This window comes from Mytilus galloprovincialis, chromosome 9, assembly GCF_965363235.1.
Source record: "Mytilus galloprovincialis chromosome 9, xbMytGall1.hap1.1, whole genome shotgun sequence".
NCBI lineage: Eukaryota > Metazoa > Mollusca > Bivalvia > Mytilida > Mytilidae > Mytilus > Mytilus galloprovincialis.
In genome coordinates this window covers 1,341,276-1,368,058 of record NC_134846.1, presented here as the reverse complement: position 1 = coordinate 1,368,058, position 26,783 = coordinate 1,341,276, and the positions used below count along the sequence as shown (strand labels likewise).

General features: G+C 30.6%; 1 protein-coding gene across 1 annotated transcript; it reads left to right on the top strand.

Moving 5' to 3' along the window:
* Positions 1-308: 308 nt before the first annotated feature.
* On the top strand, positions 309-26,072 carry LOC143044202 (sorting nexin-29-like). Its single transcript, XM_076216106.1, has 21 exons — positions 309-453; positions 1,335-1,399; positions 2,068-2,201; positions 2,560-2,636; positions 2,962-3,136; positions 6,141-6,211; positions 6,659-6,832; positions 7,318-7,588; positions 8,078-8,175; positions 9,320-9,401; positions 9,872-9,936; positions 11,569-11,632; positions 13,177-13,305; positions 14,073-14,158; positions 15,144-15,250; positions 16,078-16,194; positions 18,081-18,133; positions 18,738-18,828; positions 19,446-19,586; positions 20,790-20,929; positions 23,023-26,072. The coding sequence occupies exons 1-21, from the start codon at positions 447-449 to the stop codon at positions 23,144-23,146; spliced, it is 2,271 nt and encodes a 756-aa protein (XP_076072221.1). The 5' UTR covers positions 309-446; the 3' UTR covers positions 23,147-26,072.
* The last annotated feature ends 711 nt before the right edge of the window (positions 26,073-26,783 follow it).

Below are 26,783 nucleotides of genomic sequence, written 5' to 3'. Positions count from 1 at the left end.
AATACTTTTCTGATATGACATTGAGACGTTGTTTAACTTTATTGTTTGAAAATTCACGCGACGTGCGTATCATGCGCTCATGGTGAAGCTGTTTGTAGAGTTGAAAGTGGCGTTAAACATCAATCAATCCGTCAATTTATACTTTCTTTTTTGTGACACATCTCAGACTGCAACATGAATGTAACATTCTGTTGTTGTCGATTTTTCTTTAAAGTAATTTTACATTATATTAACTTATTATAATACTTTCCTATGCTATAATTTATCGGAAGCTGTCTCAGGTTTTTAGCTGTCAAATTATCACCTGATATCAAAGGGAGATAACTAAGGCAACACAACCCACTTTCTGAACGATAACATCTATGGAAAACCACAAACAAACATCATTCAAAATGTTTCAGAGAGTGTGAATGTAACGAATATCAATCACAATCCAAGAATGAACAATGAATGGTAAATCTTCGATGAACAATCTAGATCTCTTTGAAATAGGGATCATATGTTGACAAAGGACACCAAAAATAAACATCAAATGTCAGTCTTGTAATCAACATCATCTGATCAATGTCATTAATGAAAACACAACTTTCATATAGTGTTTAACTTTATAACAAAAGTTAAAAACCTGAGCTATCACAATAAGATTTTGCATGAATAGTTTTATGTAGATCATGTTAATTGGGGTTTTTTTTTAGGGGGGGGGGTCCTCATCCTTTAAAGAAATACACAACGTCACATATATGTGCATATAATAAGTGTGACGTATCAGTCAAAAGGATTTTGCGTGGCAATTTATAAATTCCTCATACTCATAGATACAAAGATTTTTTTATAAAATTTAACGTGAGACATGCGTTTTGTCTTCTAAAAGACACAGCAGTGACACTCATATAAAAAAAGTTTGAAAGCCCAAATAAGTACGAAGTAAAAGTGCATTGAGTAACCCAAATTTCTTAATGTTTTGCCAAACAAAGCTGTTTATAAAAAGACCCCAAGAACAGCTTAGGTAATCTATTCCTGTGGTAGAAAAGCTTACGTATTTTGAAAACTGTAAACATTTGATATATGACTATGACCAAATCCATAACAAATCACCCCACACCTAATGGCCCCACTTTCTTAATAATTGCCTCACTCTTGTTTTTACCAACTCGTCCCACTTATGAAAAAGGGTAAAATCCCATTGAAAATAGGTTGGATAACTTTGCCCACTTATTAAAATATTTTAAAAAGGTTTGAATATACACAGACAAAATTGGAAAAAAAGATGTGCAACTAAATCAGCTTTTAAATGTTCATAATAAAAATTCATAATTTCTTTATCATTTTTACAGGTGATGAACAACATGTAAGTGAAAGACAGAATCTTCTAACAAGGCTTCTTGATGCTGTTAAACAGGTAATTAAGACAGTCAAAAACTCTTTATCAAAAGACCTTTGTAATTTAAATGTACGGTAATCACACAAGATTCTGAACAAACTATGTTTAAATAGCTATCAAAAGATTAAATCCAAAAGACTACATATGTCAATGTATGTACATGAATGAAACAAATTGAAAGCGATAAACAACACTGATAAATATGAACAGTAAGCACTTAAAATTAGAATTCAAGCTAGAGCAATACATTCTCCTAACAAAACATGAATGATATCATGTACTTTATAAGGGTAAGTTTTCATGTAGAACACATGCCCCACTAATCACAATATTAGTAAGTCATTGAAGCCTGTAATGAATCAGAATTGACTATAGTCAAAATATTAGAAAGGTGTGAAGGAAATTAAGAAAAATGCATTTTTTTTACTTGGTTGGATCTAAGTAAGCAGTACAATGTTATGACTTGAAGACTAATTTGATTGTTTGTGATTTGCTTGTCTTGTCTGGATCAGAGAAAACAGGTTACTATGGATTCATGATAACTCATGGGATACCATTTTTCATGGATTTGAATCCACTAAACAGATATTATGTTATAGATAGGTCAGTTGCCACAAAATTCATTTTGAAAAATTCTATTTCATAATTTGGAATCTAATCAAGCTCATGTTCTACTCTTTACTCAGTGCCAGGTACGTTTTGGTGGTAGAACAGAATTAGCTGCCGATGCTGATAGTAGAGTTTCCTGTCTCTGTGCTGCATGGGAAGCTGTTTTACAACATGGGTTAAAGCAAACTAGCAAAGCTTTTCAGGCTCTCAAGTAAGGATGGTGTTTTACCATATTTATTAATACAAATGTATTTATAATTTTGAAAATCTGGTAGTTATTTGTAAAATTTTCTATATAAACAGGTTATTTAAAAAATATATACTGGATTATGATATTTTGTGTATTTTATTTTTCAAAACCAACAAACCATTTTAAATCAATTTATTTTGTCAGAGATACTCAAGTTACTTAAAATATCTATATGTATATATGTACATATTATATATATTTGGTCTGGCCTGTATGAGGCTGTTTTACTGACAATTGAAAATATATAAGTTTGCTTTGTAATCTTGGAAGAATTTATATTATTGAATTTTGAATTTCAGTGTTTTTATTTAATTTACAGGCAGGTTACAGAAATAACAGGCCTTAACAAAGTATCAGATGTCATTGCTGACATAACAAGTAAAGAGATAGAACCAGGTATTGTCATTTTATACAGATGAAATACATTAATTTAGTTTATATCTGCACAATTCATCATTTAAACATTTTAGCATCATCCTATTGAAGATCGAGAACACCCAAAAAAGGACAACCAAAAGTTCATAAAACACTACACGAAAAACTTAAGGTTTCTTGAACTTTCATTTTCCTATATTTCCAATCTAATAAGAAACTATTTTAATGGGAAAAATTTTTACTAAGTACTGCATTTTCATGTTTGCTAGGTTTACATAAGGTAAAAGTTGTCTACTGTAAACTATTTCTTGAACTTTTATTTATATATATTTGTTGTCTTTTACAGAGTACTGGCTCTATGTGAAAGAACATCTAACAAAACATGAACAGGACAGGTTTTTTACATTGAAGCATATAAACACAGATGCTGGACGTGGGAGGGCGTGGCTTAGAGCCTCACTGAATGAACATTCACTTGAACGTTATATGCATATGTTATTAGAACGTGATGAACTACTAAGGTATTTATACTTTCCCCATTTCCATTCTCAATTTTATTTGATAACACATTTTTTTCCACATCAATAAATTTTGTTTACAATATTTGAATTAGACAAAGCTGACATTTGAAAAATAGGGTTTCCACAAAATTTACTTCATAAAAATTAATTCTACGATGTTATAATGTAGTAAATAAACAAACAGATTTATTACCGGTAGTCATTTTAAGGGCCCTTTACAACTTGCTGTTCGTTGTGAGCCAAGGCTCTGTGTTGAAGAAGATACTTTGATCTATAATGGTTTACTTTTACAAATTGTGACTTGGATAGAGAGTTGTCTCATTGGCACTCATACCACATCTTGTTATATCTACATGTATTATGTTTGATTAGGATTTGCCTGTTAATTATAAACTTTAACCTTTGACTATCCTCAACCGTACTAGCATTTAACCTTATTAAAAGAAAAGCATGTAATATGTATGTAAGCCCCAAATCTATGTCCGGCCTCAAATCTATGTCCTTTCCGCAAATCTATGTCCGTTTTAATATTGCGTCATAGACGTTCCAAATCTATGTCCTTTATTGTCTCAAATCTATGTCCAGTATTGTCTCACATCTATGTCCTTTATTTACTCAAATCTATGTCCTTTTATCGACGTAAAACATAATCAAGTAAACAATGGAAAGTTAACAATTACAGGGTTGAGTTCAATATCATAGCAGCTACGTAGCGGCTAAGTAGCCGCTATCAATATTTATGTAACAACTAGTAAGTAGCTACGCGTTCAATAGTCAAAATCTACATAGCACTACGTAGCCGCTACAATATTGAACTCAACCCAGGTGTAAGTACGGCCTTCAACACGGAGCATTAACTCACACCGAACAAACATTGTACAAGTGGTTTATATGACAAAAGCAAGGTTAACATTTTATCTATTAATACACATGGTTTAAAATTGCTTTATGTTTTGTCTTTAAAACTGAAGGAAAATATGTTATGAATAGTGGACTGATGGAATATTTTCAAAAACGTCAACTAGAGATTTATCCTCTTGAAATGTTTTCTGACAATTATCAGGATATCTTTACTCCTACTATTGTGGAATATTTACAATTCAAAACAAATCCAGCCGTGAACAAAGGGACTGCAGTGTTTACATCTGGTTTCTGGAGAGAAGGAATATGCCAAAACATAAAGACTGATTCTTCTCGGGGAAATATTTTCGTTATTAAAGACATTATTATAAGTTTTACATTTGAACTAAATAGATATCAGCTAAGACCTAACAATTGAAATATGTTCTTTTGTGATTCACAAATATTTCAATTAAAAAACGTTTTATTTTTAGCAATTTAAAATGATTTTTATGCCCCACCTACGATAGTAGAGGGGCATTATGTTTTCTGGTCTGTGCCTCCGTTTGTCCGTCCGTCTGTGCGTCCGTTCGTCCGTCCGTTCAGGTTAAAGTTTTTGGTCAAGGTAGTTTTTGATGAAGCTGAAGTCCAATCAACTTCAAACTTAGTACACTTGTTGCTTATGATATGATCTTTCTAATTTTAATGCCAAATTAGACTTTTGACCCCAATTTCACGGTCCACTGAACATAGAAAATGAAAGGGGGGGTTTCAGGTTAAAGTTTTTGGTCAAGGTAGTTTTTGATGAAGCTGAAGTCCAATCAACTTGAAACTTAATACACTTGTTGCTTATAATATGATCTTTTTAATTTTAAAGTCAAATTAGACTTTTGACCCAAATTTCACGGTCCACTGAACATAGAAAATGAAAGTGGGAGTTTCAGGTTAAAGTTTTTGGTCAAGGTAGTTTTTGATGAAGCTGAAGTCCAATCAACTTGAAACTTAGTACACTTGTTGCTTATGATATGATCTTTCTAATTTTAAAGTCAAATTAGACTTTTGACCCCAATTTCACGGTCCACTGAACATAGAAAATGAAAGGGTGAGTTTCAGGTTAAAGTTTTTGGTCAAGGAAGTTTTTGATGAAGCTGAATTCCAATCAACTTGAAACTTAGTACACTTGTTGCTTATGATATGATATTTCTAATTTTAATGCCAAATTAGACTTTTGACCCCAATTTCAAGGTTCACTATACATAGAAAATGAAAGTGGGAGTTTCAGGTTAAAGTTTTTGGTCAAGGTAGTTTTTGATGAAATTGAAGTCCAATCAACTTGAAACTTATTACATATTTCCCTATAATATAATCTTTCTAATTTTAATGCCAAATTGGATTATTACCCAATTTTTACAGTCCATGGAACATGGAAAAGGATAGTGCAAGTGGGGCATCCGTGTACTTTGGACACATTCTTGTTTTATACTAGTATTCAAGGAAAAACATAGATAAAGTGGTATAAATGTCAATGAAACAGCGATATGAAAAGACAAAACGAAGTAAGTTGAATTTGCAAACAAATATTCATTCTTTACTGTCTTTTTTAGTAAAATAAATATGGTTTTGTGGTTTCATTCTTAAAGACGGCATACAATAATAACACACGCATGTAAAGATATTAACCACACACATGAAAAAAAATCTTAATAAAACAAAAAGCATATAAGACCATACTTTAAACAATATTATGAATACCAGCTAAATAATTTCGCCATTTTCTTAAACGTATAATATACTTCAGCTCTTGCACATACATGGAGAACGCATACCAACTTAATATTGAATTATGGGAAATTACTTAATAAAATAAAAAACCCTATAAGGCCGAACTTATTAGACGGGCATAAATTTGCGCATTGCGAAACAAATTGGAAAAAAATTAAACTTTTACACAGATTTCAGAACTTATAACGGACACAGATTTACTAATGACGTCGCGATTGAAAATCGGACACAGATTTGAGGCCGAATCATTTTTTACGGACATAGATTAGCGATTGACGTCACGATGGGGCATAGATTTGAAAAATGGACACAGATTTGAAGTCGTACACAGATCTGAGGTTTACATGTATAAATAAGAAAAGGGTTTATTTTCTTTTTGCAGTAATCATTATGAAAGCTGGGCATTTTTACGAGATCAAGAAAGAAACAGTATGTTACCTAACATGGCTGCTGGTGAGTGGGAATAAGGCTGTGTACATGCCTTCTTTTATATAACATTTAAGTATCGTACATGACATCTTATATTACAGGGCACATTCATGCCACACTGTAAGTTAATTCTGATGACTTGTGATGATGAGGATCTAAAGGAAAAACAAAGAGGAATCCGTTCATGAAACAAAATCAACAAAAATAACAAAAAAAACTAAAAACACAAGAAGCAAAGGAACAGCACTTTTAGTGCTGTTCTTCATCTCAATGTTAGTATGTAATTTTTATTTTGAAAAAAACCAAAAAGAAAGTTTTATAAAATAGTCATAATTCTACGGGTTGCTATAGCTCAGAATGTCTTAAATATATAAAAATAAGAAGATGTTGTATGATTTCCTATTAGACAACTCTTCAAAAGAGACAAATGGCACATAATAAATACTCTATATAAAAGTGTTACTTTTTTAGGGCTTGGATCAATACTGTTTGCCATTAATGTGGATAACTCAGATTTAAATACAGTGAGACGTCCAACGACAGCTGTCAATATACCCAATACTGCCAAGCTGGTTGGTCGATTGGAAGAGGAGCCCCGCCCAGTTATAGCTGGAGAGGAGAGTCCTCCTGCATCAGGATCTTATGGTCTGTTTACATTATCAGGTGTATTCAAGTTTGAAAATATGAAGAAACAAAATATATTCAATTTAATTTTGATAACAATGACTCATGCGCCTTTGAAACATATGAATTGCTGAATATTTTGTTTTCCATTCTTTTACTTTAGTTTGCTTCAACCTAAGGTATTAAAACTTATATATACACAATGCTTTACTACTAAACACAGATCAATTTTGATATTTCACGGTGTCACTTAACCATCCATGAGTTATGCCCCTTTGTAAGCCAAAAAATTTCTGATTTTTTTGTTTTCCATTCTATTACTTTAGTTTGCCTCAACCAAAGATAATAAAACTTGTAAAAAATGCTTATAATCACAAAAAAGTCTGAACTAGCCTATTTAAAAGCAGTGGCATCTGTGACCCATATACACATTCTCCATTTATTTAGAATTACAATTTAAGAAACTGAAGTAATGTTCATAATGACAAAAATTTTCAATGCTATAGATTCAAAGAAGAAAGAAAAAAAGAAAAAGAAGAAAAATACTCACATTGTTAGTTTTGATGATGGGACTTCACAAACTTTATTTCATCATGTGAATTCATCAGATCAGTATTCCAGTCAGCAGACGGAACAGATACCTGATATATCTATATCTGATACTTCACCTGTGGAGAATATTCTCAGGAGGGAATATTCCTTAAACAGAGAGCCAAGTATTGTTTCCAATACATCTCTGGACCAAGCTTCTGTTAGTTCGGCAGATTTTGATGTCAGGTAACTCATAGATAAGAAGATATGTTGTCAAAAAAAAAAGTAAGCCTTGTAAACAATGCTGTCAGAATGAATATGCTTGAATTTAATTAAATGAATAAAAAAAAATATTTTTAAATCCGATTTTTAAATAGTGATCATTTTTTATTTCACACTTTTTTCTCATACATTTAAATCTAAAAATCCGGATATTTTTATATATAAAAGGACCTGCTGATAAAAAAAATAATAATAAATAATGTCAACGTGCAATTGATAATCATGAGACAAAGAAAGATATACAACACAATGGCCGAAAGAAAGAAAAAAAAAGTGCAATAATCCAATAATGCCCAATAAAATATGAAGATTTAACTATATGAACCAATATAAAACTTTGTGGGAATATGAGTATGAATACTGTTCCATAAGTAGTCCCACAATATCTACACATGACAATTCTTTTTACGCCTATACACTTTTTGTGTTATATTGATATTTTATTGATTTCAGTGAGAGTACAATGAGACCAGTAGATTTTTCTGGTGATCCAATAGATTTTGGTATTTCTTCCTTTAGAGCTGAATCAAACAGTATACTAGGATCATCTGGTAAGTACTTAAACTTGAGCAATTGTCAAGTACATAATTAAGGAAGTAATACACACTTTTTTCTGTGAAAAATCACTTCAAAAATTTTGTCCATATGTAACAGAGTTAAAATTTTTATTTAAGGGAGCTAATGCCCTGAATATTTTTTTTGCTATTAAAAACTGATTAATTTTGACTTTTATTTTACACATTATTGATTTATATTTTGTTTTGAACAACCTGTCAGATCACAAAACTTTATTAGGAGTTTAACCCTTTCTAGCCCTCACAGTGATTTTATTTCAGGATTCTGTAATTTACTTGATGCAGTTAAGTAAGAAAAAATCAAACATATTAATGAGGATTTATATTCACCATATTTTCTACTTGCGAAAGTCACAAAAATTAATCACTAAAAAAAATTAATTTACAGTGGTTACTTTCTTTTATTACTAGCTGAAAAAAGAATCTGCTTAAAAATTCCATTGGCAATAATCAACAAATCATTGATTAAATTGCAAAAATATTGTCCTATGAATAAAGAGGAAGGTAGATGTTTAACAAGCAAAAATATTGTCCTTTCATTTTTGTCCTTTAAATGAAAGCAGGGTAGATGGTTGATCTCTTCTGCAAGACGAACTTTTGTTATTTGATTGAGATTTTGTTTTTGATGGTGAAACAATAAAGAATATCTGTCGTTTAAACAACATAATCTATTTATAGCATTTAAATATATGCCTTGTACCTTTCAGTTTCCTTATGGTTTCTGATTATACATTGTACATTTTACTTGTTTCAGTTTCCTCAAAGCATCTAGTTGTACACCTTCATACCGTTCAGTTTCCTCATTGCTTTTAAGTATACATCATTGTACAATTCAGTTGTTTCAGTTTCCTGATAGTAACTTATTAAACATCTTTGGACATTTCAGTCGTTTCAGTTTCCTCTAAGCATTTTATTATACGCCTTTGTATGTTTTAGTTTTCTCATGGATTTTAATTATACATTGTTCATTTCAGTCAATTCAGTCATTTCAGTTTCCGCATCATAGGATCTTTGTACCTTTTAGTTTTAACATGGTCATGGATTCTATTTATACATCTTTGTACATTTTCGTGTTTCAGATTCCTCATAGCATCTTATTGTTAACCTTTGTCCATTTCAGTTTCGTCTTCGGAACATGGCGGTATTGATGTACAGTCAGCTGCATTTGCTTTAGATATGGTACAGAGAGGAATGGATAATAGGTTAGATTTCAGTCTGAGAACCTTTGTCTATTATTAGATCTTGATTGGCTTTGCCACTGTCAAACATTTTTATATAGCTGTTTCTGTAATCTTAGGAATTTAATGTCTTAAATACAAGCATCACAGTGAATGTCTTAATAATAAAATTTTACAGAAATTATTCTCATAAATTTCACATTATTATTGGTTGTTAAGAGTTCAAAGCCGATAGCATTATTGCAGACATCTATTCATTTTAATTATTTTTGTCAGATTGTCAATTTTAAGCTCAAGTAATTTTTTTGTTTCATCTCATCTCAAACTTTGTACCTTTTTCATCACTTTGTGTCTGAAATCCATCTTACTTAACTTTTACAAAATCTTCTCTCTGAAACTATTGGGTCAAATTTAACCAGAATTCTTTTAAAAAAAAAGGGGTACATCATATTTTCTGCTTCAGAACAATTTTGTTATTTTTATGTTTTCTATAGTTATAGAACAGCAGGAGATGGAGGGAATGATAAAGAAAATATAAGAAAAGATGCCATGTCAACAAGTATGTATGTCTGTTCTTACTGGTATGTTCCAGATATTATAAGATTATTCGAGATGACTTGTAAAACAAAGATTTATTGGCAGTATTGGCCACAGCTTTTTTATTAATAAACTTAAATTTAAATATTTACACACATATAGATTCATAGATAATTCATTTTTTGTATATATCATTTTTTGGTTACGTCTGGCAACCTACAGATAACTAGATATATATATATATAGATAGATAGATGTATGATCCTGGGATACAGTGATCAACTAACTAGCTGTTGGATCCTGGGATACAGTGATCCACAAAATGTACTTTATCACTAAAATATAGACAAACTGTAACTGTAGTTAATCACAGGTCACGCAGCAAAGTTGCCAAACACTTTTTTTTTTAACTTTTTAACCATCAAATGTTTCTATAAATCCAACATCTAACTGACTTCTACAATTATTGACATCAAATAGTAAATCATCAATGGAGAAGAAGTTTTTGCATACTGGAACTCTAACTACTAGTAAATACATGTACCTGAAAATATAAAGAACAAAAGAACAGTACCCAAAATACATGGTTTAACTATAAATAGGGGATGGAGGGCGGGTATTTTCAAAATACTTCTCTCTGTAATTATACACGTCTGCTCTCTTGCAGGTCAAAAGTTCAAAAGAACATAAATGTCAGATTGACGTCACAACTATATATCTTAACGACTATATATGAATTTATAAAAGAAAGCACTGCAACGGACGAGATTAAAACTTTTCACTAGAATAACCGAATTTATGTATATTACATAAATTCTATAATTGATGGTTCTTCAAACTAGTTTCTTATCTACAATCTAATTGAAAGGCCATGGTCCTGAGATGAGATGAAGCAAAGAAACATACATCCTTGAGGTTTAAAAACCATTGAAAATCAACTATCGTACTATTGCAAGAAAATGTCAATGATATACACTTTAATATTAATCATACATTCACTTTCTACTAGACTTAGGAAAAGCCATATCAATCAAATAAACTGATTAAATATTATCATACAGCAAATTAATGAACATGTGAGAAAAAAAGCAATAAAGTTATTTTTGAAAAGTTTTGCTAATCTGCTTTATCTTTGTTAAATGCATATATCTTTTAATTTAAAAGAGAATGACAACTATATTTTCTCTCATTAAACATTGACCAATGCCGGTTGCCAATTAAAACCTGATTTTCGATGTAAAAATCGGTTAATGATATGGTGATGTATGGCAGGCAGGTGGTTGGGCAATCAGGCATTTGCCAAACAGTGTCTGTTCATTTACATGAAAATGCTTTGAATTTTTTTTTTGAAGATATGTTGTTTCCTGTGACTAAATGAAGGTTAAGTTCAATTTTCCCAATTTTAGCTTTTCTCGTTGTTCAGTTATATCCCTTTCCAATAGAAGTTTCTCTGACAACCTCTGACAACTTTTGAGTGAGATAAAAGAAAAATCTCCTTCTTTATTGTTATCTTTCCATTTCTTATAGTAGCTTATTGTTGAAGAATTAATAAAAAAAAAGTAAATGCTGAAAAGAAGTTAGATGAAAACAAAATCTTAAGTTTCGAAATAAAAGGAAAAATCAGAGTTGAACATTATGTTATTTTTCTTTGTAGATGAATTAAAACAAGCGGTTGTAGCCATGATGGTTAGAAAGGATGAAGTAGAAGAGCAAAACAGGTCATTATTGTAAAAACTTACCTAGTGTACACATTTAATTTGCAACAGGTCAAATTCATTTTGATTTTATGACATTTATCAGGTATTTTGCTAGCGCTCGTCATTTTCGTATTTTACGAAAGGGTTTTCTCATTGACGAAAGTATTTCAAATCAATTTCGTCACTTTAATTTTGAAAGTGTAAAAAAAAAATTCGCAATAAAAACTATAAATCTACCTGCCTTGACAAGTTTATGACCTCCAGGTAATTAACATTTTCAACAGGTGTTACAAGTTGTGATTACAACTAATCCGCTTATCGCCATCGGATGGGTCACTAATCCGTTAATTATTAATAAACCCCATAATTGAATGACCATCAAAATTATTTACCCAGGAAGATCAGTCAGTCGGCATTTCAACAACAAGGAGTATAGTTTCGTCATTTAATAAAAAATGTAACAACCCGGACAGTTTGCATTTGAATTTCAATATTTCTGAAACGATCACAATCTGAAGTTCGTTTGTCGTAGATTCGTCATTTTCATCAAAAACTTTCGGCAATTTCCATTTAAAATAAAGAACTTTAATGTGTTTATTCAAAACTTTCACAGTTAAACAGGTGTTTCCTGTATTGTGTTCTACTCATGCGTGAAAGTATTCCTTTGACTATTTATAGACATTAAAAACGTAAAATACGAAATCATTTAGAATCAATTTAACTTAATAAATTAATAAATATCTCTTACTAAAGGAATTTAAATCGAAAAATGATAATTTTCTGATGAATCCGGACTGGTTTTGAATTTATTATCCATGTGTCACTTCCCGTTTTCGTTTCATTTTAAAACTGAAAGTAGTAAACGTGATCTATTGTTGATTTGTTTACAACCTCTTTTCAGTCATTATAATAGTTCCAAAAAGGATTTTACACATTTCCAACTTGATAGAAATGATTTCAAATATTGATTTAGACCTTTTATAAGGATAATGATTATGGAGTGAAATAACCATTGCAAGTTAGTTTCTGCTGTGATTCCTTGTTTAAAAAAATAGAATCCAACTTTTATTGATCAGGAATGACCCCTGGAACAAACTGAAGAGAAATTGTGAACTAAATTTCTGGATTCCATGTCAGAATCTTTCATAATAATGACCAATACAGTCAAATCATACAATAACTGCCAATCATGCTGGTGCCTCAATCCCTTAAAATCTGACAAAGTCAAAAGATGAAGCTAGTAATATATATCATTGGTCCCTTGCTTTTACACAAAATAAGGTTGTTTTTAATAGCGCGCAAAATGACTAAAGCCCTCAAAATCCTAGCTTAAACTCTGCATTTATTCCAAAAAATTAGTAGCCATGAAAAGAAAATTGCAGAAAAAAACAAAGTAAAATGTACCTTTTCATTTATGCAACTTCTGTTTTATAAATTGCCATTTATACTGATTATAGCCATTTGTTTGACATGCGATGATTCATTAATTGTATTTCATATGTATTAAACCTATCTTTTTAATATTTTTGTCTAATATATTCTTTTGTATGAAATTTTATCTTTAGGAATTTACAGATGATGTTAGAACAAGAAATGGAAACATCTTCCACGCTGAGAGCAGAGATAGAAGACATGAAAGTGCAGTCTTCTTCCAAGCAAGAAAAGGAAACTACTAAATACCAGTCACTTCAAAAGTAAGTCTTCTTCCAAGCAAGAAAAGGAAACTACTAAATACCAGTCACTTCAAAAGTAAGTCTTCTTCCAAGCAAGAAAAGGAAACTACTAAATACCAGTCACTTCAAAAGTAAGTCTTCTTCCAAGCAAGAAAAGGAAACTACTAAATACCAGTCACTTCAAAAGTAAGTTTAATGTATTAATAAGAAAAAAAATGTTTATGAATTTGTTGTGTCTGATATTCTTTTCTGGATACACCTTCATCAAGGATGGAAAAACCCTAAAATACTGGAACCAAGATGTGAAAACGTGAAGAGCTACATGTATATGAGCTAAAGGGTTAAAAAAATCATATTTTATTCAGTATAATACAACAAAGAAACTTTGAAAAGAGTATGGAAATAGAAGAGGGAATAGATATCTGTGAACTCAAAGTCTTACTGTAGTTTAACAAATTATTAAATCACTTATTTATATGTATACATATTGTTAAAGACTGTACTTTGACCTCTAATGGTTTACTTTTACAAATTGTGACTCGGATGGAAAGTTGTCTCATTGGCATCCATACCACATCTTCTTATATCTACGTTTCCCATGTAATTACAAACTGGTGCTTTCAAGTCAATTAATAAAGATTGTATAGGACAACTTACGACCTTTTTCACCTCATAAAATTAATAGAATATGTTTAGAAGTTGTTCTCTTTTAAAAATCTGAACTTTCAAAATTAAATCTTGTTGAAATATTGTTGGAATTGGAAAGATTAATTATGATTGTATTTCAGAGAAAATGAATTGCTGAAAAATCAGTTAAGACGTTATGTGAATGCTGTACAGATGTTGAGAGCTGAAGGATCACAGGATGAAAGCTGTAAGGACACTTTGTATTATAATTACTGTTAAAATTGTAGCATCAAAAAGTTTTGTGATTTGCATTTTTCAAGCTTTTTTACAAGCATCATTATAATTGCATTTGTACCTGCTAAAATTCAATCATTCATTTTAAAGCTATCTTCACTCTTAACCATAACACAGGTACAGCAGCCCAGGCTTGTAAATTGCTTTTAGGCCTATAAAAATCTTCTGTACAGGCCAACGGAACTTAACTAACATACTCCAAAAAGTGAGCTCCTGGCCTGTAGATTCAAAGTTTCATCGTGAAGATTGTTATATAGTTCAAATAAAACTGTTGAAATTATTCCTAAATAACATTTAATAAATTATGGAAGTACTGAAATATACATGTTTTGCACCAACAAATATAGCGTCGCAGGGCTTCCAAAATGTTGTATATGACTTTTTTGGCTAAAAATACTTTTTGGCACAAATGGTCTTGGCGGGAGGAAATCTTTGATATTACAAAATAGCATAAAGTTAGACCAATCAAAACATTTGAAATAAGACATATTACAAAATTGCCAATGTCAGTTGTTTGTAAAGTTTGCTTCCAAAATGTTGTATGAAAACTTAAAAATCGTATAATGGTTTTGGGAATAAATTATTAATTGTACATTTCTTTATTCCTGTGAAAATAATTTAGGTTCACAGAGAATCCAGAAATGTCAAAGTTTTTATTTCATTGCTATTTACCAAAATTTTCAACTTCACATACAACATTTTGGAAGCATGCATTTTGTCCAAATTTTCAAAGCCTGTTTGTGAGATATTTTTTTCTTGACAAAATTGTAATTTACAACATTTTGGAAGCCCAGCGACGATAGGCTTCAGAAGATATATGACTTATTTTAAGTCAGATACTGTAAATTCAGTAATTATTGCAAGTTTTTATGAATGTGAATTAGTACTTTTGAAAATTTAATAACTAGTATCTATAGCAATCGATGTATATATTTCAGTACAGTTAGGAGTTCCTGTAGAGGAACCACAGCCCAATATACCTCCTGCTAAATCTAATATAGATTACAGCCATGAAGCTTCTGAATATGAACAGAAACTCATACAGGTAAGATGTAATTTCTCAAATACAAAAAATGATTAAGTCATCTTTATTACATATCTTGCAGAAATGTTTATACATGTATTTGCATAATAAGTTGTTTCAATGAGTGTTATATTTGTTGAGTGCTTAATATACAGAAGCAAATATTTCATAGATATAAGATGATGTGGTATGAATGCCAATGAGACAACTTTCCATCCAAGTCACAATTTTAAAAGTAAACCATGATAGGTCAAACTATGGTCATCAACACGGAGCCTTGGCTCTCACTGAACAGCAAGCTATACAGGGCCCAAAGATGACTAGTGTAAAACCATTCAAACAGGAAAACCAGTGGTCTAATGGGAAATACTTATGAACCACACAAACGACAACCACTGAATATTAGGTTCCTATCATGCCTATCTAAGTCAACACATTAACATACAAAATGGCACCTGTATCTACCTTGTGTTGGATTTCAATTCACATAAGCCCTACCATTCAGAATTTCAAATCTCGTCTAAGTTAGAAATGTTTAAAATTTCAATAGTAGGAGTCCATGTGTTTCAAGTCTGTCTGTCCGTCTGTCTGTCCGTCCGTCCGTCCGTCCTTTCCGTCCGTCCTTTCCTCTGATTGCTATTTGATTAAATTTTTTTTTAAATAAGTTAACCCAAATTTTGAGATTGACTGAGATTGAAATGTGATAACATGTTTGTGAGGGACATGGTGTCAAAAATTCACCTGAAATGCAATAGGAAAAAACATATTAAGGATTGTGGAAAGGTCACTACAAAGTGCAATGCATTAAGTGTGCATGGGTTTATTAAATGTTATTTTTCTGTTTATAGGTTGCTGAAATGCATGGAGAATTGATGGAATTTAATGAGATGTTACACAGACAACTGAATCACAAAGAAGCATATATACGGAGGTTACAGCAGGAGTTGATTGATCTGAGAGGCCCGGTAATTGTACTTTAATAGGGAATAATGATTATAAGGAAGACAAAAATGTACTAAATTAACATTAGACATTTTTAAGGGCAAATTAATCTAATGCATAGTTACCACAGGTGTTGGACTTCAGTTTTGTTTAGTACATAAGAACTAGAAAATGCTAAATGCATTTTTATTTCTGCCTTGAAGAATAAATAAAAGAAAGACAGGACATAAACATTTTCTATAGCAACTTTGCTTGATGGAGTTGTTCTCTTAAGGGGCATTAGTTATGAGATATAAGAAAAAATCAGATGTGATTTTTTTTTTTCAATCATTAATAGAAGTGAAAAAGTTTAAGAAAAATTCGCTTTTTGCAGCCAATTTGGTTCATTTTGTCAAAATAAGCTAGAAAAACAAAAATGATGAATTATTCACTTGCAAATGAATAATTTGACCTCATTTCAAGCAATCTGTAGACTTATACCGGTGGCTCAGAGCATTGCCTTCACGTCAATCGTTTTATTCTAAACATTAAGGAACATCTCAGATTCTTATGATTGTCTTGCTTTAAAAGGTAAAAACAAACAACGGGATTGAACTTAAACAACTTTCTATAATGTTCTTTTCATAATCTTCATGTTTGATATACCCCTTTACTTATATGCGTGTTTTTAACAACACGAAAAATCAGAATTAAGCAGTATTTATATTTAGTGTTTTTATAAATTTAGAAACACCTAAGAGGGAAGTCCCCAGTTTTGATAAAAATGCGAGAGTTCTCTGAATTCCGATAAATCTATTTCTGTCATATAAGAACTGAAGTGGAGTTTTTTTTTATATGTCACAGTTATGAAACTGATATTTGATATTGTACTTTCATAAAGAAATAGAGAACTATCTAGGTCGTCTTGCTCCAGGGTTTGTTTAGGTAATTATGCGCATGCGTATAGCTTTCTGGACTTCGAGGGGTATTAGCTATATAAAGATATAATGGTTGCTCTGGATTCCCCACTCAATTGAATAATTTAAACTCATGGAATCCTTTCTTTGTATGTCTGCTATTGAGGGTTATTGTTGTTGCATAGTTTTAAATCATATGTATCATTTAAATTAAAATAAATGTATTCCACATCATTAAGGTATGAACTACAACACCCCTTCAGGCGAAATGGAGTCTTCCATATTATCATTTCGAGTTTGTCTCCCTTCCGGAAGTAACTTCCGTCAATTCTGAATGTAAATACACTGCGAGAATTAACTCGTTCTGTCAATAAACATCGTATTATATTAAAAACGATCGCAACTTAAACCTAGGAATATGTACGGAAAGGAGTCATGACAACTGACCCAAAGGAAATTAAACATTTAAAGAGTTAGGAATGGGATTCCTCCTAGAATTAACGTAGGAAAATGGGTGATAATTAAGATACGAAGTGAAATACCTTCTCTCACTCTGAGTCTCAATGACTGCTGTGGAAAGTAAACTTGGAATTTATAGAACAAAAATAAAACACAATAGGCCTAAGTACATTGTTTATACACTTTTATCCGGGATTGGCTATTTTGTAACTATTCATATTACGTAAATTACACTTTACATGTGCAGTTGAATTAGTTTTGAAAATATAAATATTATCTAGCCACATGTATACATGTGTCAATAAAAACAATGGCAATCGTATCCCGCAGAGCATTCTGCTCTTTGATTCTTTATCATGTGACCTTCAATTAAACCCCTTAACTGGACATGGGTTGTGCATGTATTCAGCTATTAAAAAGAAAAGAATGTCAACATTAAGTGAAACAAAAATATGAACATGAATAAACATGAATTTGACAGCTAATGTCCCTTTAAAGTTTGATTAAATTTACACACCTTATATGCAAAATGCTTGATTACTTTATACTTTCAGTTACCTAGAGATCTACATATGCATGGTGATCAGATCTCTGGTAATTCAGATAGGTATGTGTATATGCTGCTAGTTTAAAAAAAATAGAATAAATAAGTATTGAAATATACAGTTCATCCATCCAATTTAGCCTGTTAGATACTTAAGAGACAACACCCAGAAAAACAAGTACCGGTAACCTTTATTATATAAAAACCATATTACAAGTCTCTGTATGGTCATCACATCATCAACATTTCGTTACAAGTGTATGATGGCTACATGATAACTAATCACTTGATAAAATGATAAAGAGAAAATATAAAGGATTATCACAAAAACAAGTAAATTTATTTTACAGTTTATACTGTTTCTAGGATAGATGGATAAAATTACTTTTCAGTTAACGATAAACATGAAATACTCATTTAAAAATTCAGGTGCTGGAAATATTTGAAGCCATGAGATAGTCAAGAGTGCTTAAAGTGGGGCTAAACTCCAACACTCAATCAATCAATGGTAATATCTGTTGGGATTGAATTAGAACAATTAAGAGTAGTTTAATTTAAAGGAAAACTTTAACCATCAACAAAGACTAAAAAAAAAGAGGCTTAGAATGCTTTAATATTACACATACAATCATGCACATATCTACAATGATTTAATTTTTATTTTCAGCCATTCTGTGCAATCAAAATCTCTAATAAATATATGGATTCCATCAGCATTCATTAGAGGAGGCCCAAGGGATAATTATCATGTTTATCAGGTAATCAATACACATTATTTCATAATCCACATCCAGAAACTGTTAACTTAGATTTATATGTATCTTAAATTTAAAAAATGCATTGATATTGTAACACATTGATTACTGATTTATAATATCTATTTTTATGCCCCACCTACGATAGTAGAGGGGCATTATGTTTTCTGGTCTGTGCGTCCGTTCGTCCGTCCGTCCGTCCGTTCGTTCGTCCATCTGTCCTGCTTCAGGTTAAAGTTTTTGGTCAAGGTAGTTTTTGATGAAGTTGAAGTCCAATCAACTTGAAACTTAGTATACATGTTCCCTTTGATAAGATCATTCTAATTTTAATGCCAAATTAGAGAATTTATTCCAATTTCACGGTCCACTAAACATAGAAAATGATAGTGCGAGTGGGGCATCCGTGTACTGTGGACACATTCTTGTTAGATTTTGAATTTAGTTTTTTTTTTTTATCAAAATATCAAAAGTAGGACAGAAAAATTTAGAAGAAAGTGATTTCTACAGATTCTTTGATCTTTAAATAACTGCTTTCCAAGCATAAAAATGCAAATATAATATGAAATTTTACTTTGTTAAGCTATATATATCTACTATATATTATATCATTATTTTTCTAGGTTTATGTAAGAATTAAAGATGAAGAATGGAATGTGTATAAACGATACAGTGAATTTAGAGATCTACATCTTCATCTACGGAAGAAATATCCCATTGTTAATAAGTATGAATTTCCACCGAAGAAAACTATTGGGAAAAAGGTAAGTACAGATTGGGGATCAAATAAGCTAGTTACGACATTATGATTCTGGATCAAATAAGCTAGTTATGACATTATGATTCGGGATCAAATAAGCTGGGTTATGACATTATGATTCGGGATCAAATAAGCTAGTTATGACATTATGAAGGATTTCTGAGAATATGCTTGGATGGTAAAATGCTAGAATCTGCCTAAAATGTTTTACTGAAAAGTGCTATCAATTTATTAGAACAGTAATGTTGTCATCTAAAACACTAACTTGGCAAGCTCTTTAAGGGCCGAATTATCAAAATATTCTTGGCAAAAAAGAAATGTTTCTATTTCTTATATACTTTTTCAAAAGATTGTAGAATTTGAAAAGATGCAGGAGCTGTCAAATTCTTGCTCAACAATTTTACCCAAATTCTCATATTTGAATTTTCCATCGATATAATCTCTGAAAACTATTGACTGTCAAACAACTGGACATATACATAAATATAGTAAACTGCACCAACATGTGCAATCATATGATGCAGATTTTTCTAGGTCTGTTTTATTTCATGTTATAGATCTAAAATATATATATATATATTGTTTTATTTTATAAGAACTATTTTTTGTGAGCCTGATTAGTCATTAAAATGTTTATTTCTGGTGTCTTCTTTCACTTTTCAATAAAATAGAGAATGGAAACAGGTAATTTGTCTAAGATACAAGCTGACAAACAGGTCTTCAAACTAACATGTTTAATTTGTAGCTATAAAAACCCCTTAAGGTGGTACCCAACACCTTAACTAAAATAAATTTGGCTTGTTTAATTTTTATAAAATTTTGACAAAGTATTTACTTTGACCCTTTAACAATAATATAAAAATTTCAAAAAATTTGAACCAACCGTTTTATCAGAAAAATTACACTGGTTATATAGCAGTTTGACAAGCACTTATTTTGATCATCGAGAAGCTTAATATTCCCTAAATAACACAAGGTAATTAAAGCGTTTAGCTGATTTTACAGAGTTATCTCCCTGTAGTGTTAGGTACCACCTTAAATCATTATTGTGAGTAAAAAATGATGATGTGGAACTGATGACCTTAGTCATTCAATATGAATGTAACAAGCAATGTTGCATCTGAATCTGAGTTTAGTATTGACTCATAAACAATGGTGCATTATTTTTTTCATCAGCAAGTGTCATATCTGCTTTTAAATTTTACAGGATGCAAAAGTTGTTGAAGGAAGAAGGAAAATGTTTCAGTCTTATTTACGTAGTGTTGTGAATTACCTATCAGAAAATGATCCCGGTTTAGCAGACAGTATATGTAAAATCAAACTGTCAGTCTTTTTACCGTTCTTCAGGTAGGTATAAGAACATATTGTATATACCAAATGTGAAATTTAATGAGTTTATATAACTGAACTTATCTTTATTTTATTTTTTCAAACATCCTTTATAGCTCAAAATAAGATATGAGATATAAGAAGATGTGGTATGAGTGCCAATGAGACAACTCTCAATCCAAGTCACAATTTGTAAAAGAAAAATCATTATAGGTCAATGTATGGTCTTCAACACGAAGCCTTGGCTCACACCGAATTAAACCATTTAAATTACAAAAAGGTACTGTGAAAGTACTTTTATTTGTGGGGTACCAATTTTCGTGGTTTTCGTGGATGACTTTATCCACGAATTTAAGTGTCAAATGAAATAAAACAACCATCGTCCAAATCAAGACATTGAAAGATCGGTTGGTTTGACTATGATCTAGAGAATATATTGAATAACGCCAAATCTGAGAATACTTTAATAGCAGTCACAGAACTACAACCGCATGCATGCGTATACCCATTTATTTTTTAATAATCCTGTACAACTTTTGATTTTTGTCGAGCCTGCAACTTTTGTTGCAGAAAGCTCGACATAGGGATAGTGATCCTACGGCGGCGGCGGCGGTGTTAGCTAACTTCTTAAAAGCTTTATATTTTAGAAGGTGGAAGACCTGGATGCTTCATGCTTTGTATATAGATGCCTCATGTTACGAAGTTTCCGTCACTCACATGTCCAATGTCCTTGACCTCATTTTCATGGTTCAGTGACCACTTGAAAAAAAAGTTCAGATTTTTTGTAATGTTGAATTCTCTCTTATTATAAGTAATAGGATAACTATATTTGATATGTGCGTACCTTGAAAGGTCCTCACGTCTGTCAGACAGTTTTCACTTGACCGTGACCTCATTTCATGGATCAGTGAACAAGGTTAAGTTTTGGTGGTCAAGTCCATATCTCAGATACTACAAGCAATAGGGATAGTATATTCGGTGTATGGAAGGACTGTAAGGTGTACATGTCCAACTGGCAGGTGTCATCTGACCTTGACCTCATTTTCATGGTTCAGTGGTTATAGTTAAATTTTTATGTTTTGGTCTGTTTTTCTCATACTATATGCAATAGGTCTACTATATTTGTTGTATGGAATGATTGTAAGGTGTACCTATCTAGCGGGCAGATGTCATGTGACCTCATTTTCACGGTTCATTGCACAGTGTTAAGTTTTTGTGTTTTGGTCTATTTTTCTTAAACTATAAGTAATAGGTCAACTATATATGTTGTATAGAAGCATTGTTAGATGTACATGCCTGCCTGGCATGGTTCATCTGACCTTGAACTCATTTTTAAGGTTCATTGGTCTTTGTTTAGGTATCTTGGTTAATGTTAAGTTTATGTGACAGTTGTATTAAAGCTTAGCTTTATACTTAGGACTATCAACATAATATCAATGATTAGTATAGAAGGCAAGACATTTCAGCGTGTGCACTCTTGTTTTATTCTCATAAAAAATATTTTTGATCGATTAAAGTCAAATTTCCGGTATTGATACGCTAGTATGATAAAGTGTTCATTTTATATCCTCATAGTTCTCGTACATATATATGGGAAATAATAATTTCATGCTGGGCTTGATTTTGATAAGAATTATTTGACAATTCAAGCTACTTTTATAGCTTTTGTTTACGTTACTGTTTACTTTAGGTGACATGTTTATGTCCTAGTTAGCACCTTTGATGGTCTTCAATCTGTTGATCACTTTATCATGGGTTAATTAGTGTTATTACTACGATTTACACGGGTCAATGTTTACTTTGCAATTTCCTTCAATTCAGACTACTAAGTATTTGTTACCTTCGTTTCTAAAGGCATTAATTTTTCTTTTTTTTTTTTAGAAAACTAAAATCCCCGAATTTAAAAACCCATGAACATGTAAATATTGCTCAAACCACGAAAATTGATACCCACGAATTAAAGTACTTTCACAGTAGTTGACTTGTAGCTTTATTTGCAAATTTCTTTATATATTTTTCAATATGAATACAATACAACATGACGACAGTAACCCAGCAATATGAATAACTGAAATCATTTCCTTAACATTATCATTTTATACTTATTTCAGTGATAAGCCTATTGAAAAGGGAGATAAAAAGAAAATAAAGAAGACTGTGTCGTCTGCTTCACTACCAGGAAGTGTTCCTGAACCAATAAGGGAGACAATGCAAAATCAGTATGATGGATTATAGCGATATCATGACAGGTGGTCGAAACAAACTCATGCTTCAAATGTGATATTATTTTTTTTTTGTATTTTTGTAAATTTCCTTCTTCAGACACTGTTCACTGTTGCTTAATGCTCTTTTGTTTAAGAAAAAAACTTAGATGCATGCAAAGGAAAGGCAAAATAATATTTATGTACCATTATATATTTGTGACAGACTAATTATAGTCAGATCAGGATAGATTTTTTAAATTTTGATACAAAGAATGGACCTACTGCTCAAAAGCTTCTAATACTTTCATTCTATAAATTTGTGGCCAGTTTTCTGACGGAGAGGTGAAGTTTTCATATGGGGAGATTAAATTTCTAAATTTTTCCCTCTTTCATCATTATTTCATTTAATGCTGCATTTTTTTCAGGAAAAAACAGAAAATATATTGTTTTAACATTGAGTTTTGATTCATATATGAGATTGCCAAATCCACTGCTCATTTTGAACGATTGCCTTATACATGTAATATGCTTGATTGTAATTTTTACAAGCATTTTTATCAACGGCAAAAAGGAAGATTAATTAAAATGAAAAGCAGGTTGAAGAAATTACACATCAAAGAGAGGTCTTAAAAGTTGTTGCCTATGGCTATGAGATGACAATATATTTTATGAGGATGAGAAGGTTTATATCTCCTAGACTGGAATATATATGCTTATAATTTTAACACATTCTTTCATACTGTTTTGATTTGTAATTGTTCAAAGGTACATATTTATGAGGGGGGATAGGACCTTTATCGGGACTCCGGGATTGGGTGTTTTTAAGCTCGGGATTTCGGGATTGACCCTTTCGGGATCCGGGAATCCTTTTTTAGATTTCGGGATGTCAGGATTAACTTTATTTAAATTTGGGACCTCAGGATTTCGTTTTTTTAAGTTCAGGATTTTGGGATCAGGACCCCTCCTATCCCCCCTTATCTATGAAAAACATGGGTTTTACCTTGGCTTGTGCCTATTTGAAGATTAATCAAAGACAGGTGAAAAGATGATTAACAAAATCAACAAAACTGTTATTAAACAATTAAATAAAGAGAGTGTATTAAAAGAGGAAATTTTTTATGGAAACTGGGCCAGTATTATGATTTAATAATATTTAAAAAAAAATGTTGTTTTGCATTTTTTGCACCATGCCAAATAATATAATTTTTAAAAGTTTGTTAACAAGAAAAACAATTACTATACAGAAAATGAACAATTTCATTTATACCACTTGAATGCAAGTTATCAACCTTAAATAGCACAGGCTTTGGACCTTAATTATGATAAACCTTAAAAAGGTTCCTTTTACAACTTTCTATCAATAAGTATTATAAATAAAGGTAGAAAGGTAGAATGGATTTTTTTTTTTTAATTTTTGTCATGATATTGTTGACTTACCTCCCTTTGTCCATGTTTTTTTTAACTTGATTTTACCATGTAAAGTTGATATACTTGCCAATTGTTCTTTTTGTCAAAATATTGTAAAAATGTATTAGTCTGTATATCAATGTATATATAACTTTAATGACAATTTGAAATTTGCAATAGTGTGTATTTACATTTTAATTCAGGTGATCTTTGATTTAAATTTCTACTTTTTTTTTAATGTAAAGAAATACCAAATGTAATATTCAAAGCATTGCTTTTGATTACTGTAGGACTTAATTGGGCTCTGGATTTTTATTTGGTAGGGTAATTCCATTAAATACCAGTGATAAGGAGAGTGGGTTTATCAATAAAAGACACTTTTGTTTAATTTCCTCAATAAAACATAAAATCTATAGCACTTCATATGACACAGTATGTGTATTTCTTTAATTCTAAGCAGGTTATAATTTTCACAACTGGTTGTGTATAATTTGATAAGTTTTATCAATTATGATATTAATTTCCTCTGGTTTTGTCAATGTGATATGAGAAAAGTCTACAATGATACAAAGAGGGAACACAATATTTTTACATTTCCTGCTAGCTTACATATCAACCTTAAGATAAGAGAAACATATTTGTTCACTGTTTCTTATTTGATGCAATATTTCTCCACTAATATATATGAATTGTAAATATCAAATATTCATGACCTCTTGCCTTTAAAATTTAACAAATTATTATGTCTTCAAATGGAGACTTGTTTTATCTAAAGGTGCTGGTAATGTCTTTGTATGTTTGCTTTTCTTACCTTAGAATAGATGGCAGTGTTTAAAAGTGAACAAAAATGGTAAAAAAAATTTAAGATTATTTTTTTTTAAATGCATTGTACATTTATTTTTTAAACTCCTGAATATTGAATTCAATTTTTTTAATTTTTTAAGCAACATCTAAATTTTTAGAATTATTACTAAATTACTGTAAATTCAGAAATTATTACGTGCATTTATGATTGCAATTTTGTCATTTTAGACTGAAATACAATTTTTATCTTTGTAATATTGAAAAAAAATCATGTTTAATTCATATAAAAAATTTAACAAAATGCGAGTTTAAATTATTCCGATTATAAACAAGTCGCATTTTTCGCAATAATAAAAACATTGCATTAATTTCTGAATTTATGGTAATTAATTTCATAAGCCAAGCCAATTTGCTTAATGAAATACAAATGTGAACATGTGTTGTGATAAATAAAATAGACATGTCGACATATGTTTAAAGATTATATTAAGAGATTATGGGACCATGTGCAATATGGGGTTCAATATTGCTTTGCATAAGCAGTATATTTATAGTATAGCTTATATTGTTTATGTAAGTGCTGCAAATCTTTTATGTAATGTTCAAATAAAATATACATTTACATGTACCGGGTAATTGTTCAATAGTCAAACAATTTGCATTTTCAATTTCAAAGTAATATTACACCAGTTGTAAAAATACCATTGAAAGATAATTGTATGATTAAAAGATCAATGTAACTAGAAGGTCTTTTGTCTTTAATTGGTTTCTTCTGTTGATTCATTGATTATAGATTATCTTTGATTCATTGATTATAGATTATCTTTGATTCATTGGTTATAGATTATCTTTGATTCATTGATTATAGATTATCTTTGATTCATTGATTACAGATTATCTTTGATTCATTGATTACAGATTATCTTTGATTCATTGATTACAGATTATCTTTGATTCATTGCTTATAGATTATCTTTGATTCATTGATTATAGATTATCTTTGATTCATTGATTATAGATTATCTTTGATTCATTGATTATAGATTATCTTTGATTCATTGGTTATAGATTATCTTTGATTCATTGGTTATAGATTATCTTTGATTCATTGGTTAAAGATTATCTTTGATTCATTGATTATAGATTATCTTTGATTCATTGGTTATAGATTATCTTTGATTCATTGGTTAAAGATTATCTTTGATTCATTGATTATAGATTATCTTTGATTCATTGATTATAGATTATCTTTGATTCATTGGTTATAGATTATCTTTGATTCATTGGTTAAAGATTATCTTTGATTCATTGATTATAGATTATCTTTGATTCATTGGTTAAAGATTATCTTTGATTCATTGATTATAGATTATCTTTGATTCATTGATTATAGATTATCTTTGATTCATTGGTTATAGATTATCTTTGATTCATTGGTTAAAGATTATCTTTGATTC

What these genes read in the sequence shown, in the direction of transcription:
- LOC143044202 (XM_076216106.1), top strand. An exon ending in CAGTATACTAGGATCATCTG is followed by an intron (nt 8,176 to 9,319) that starts GTAAGTACTTAA and finishes TGTCCATTTCAG; the next exon opens with TTTCGTCTTCGGAACATGGC. An exon ending in AGGATCACAGGATGAAAGCT is followed by an intron (nt 14,159 to 15,143) that starts GTAAGGACACTT and finishes TATATATTTCAG; the next exon opens with TACAGTTAGGAGTTCCTGTA.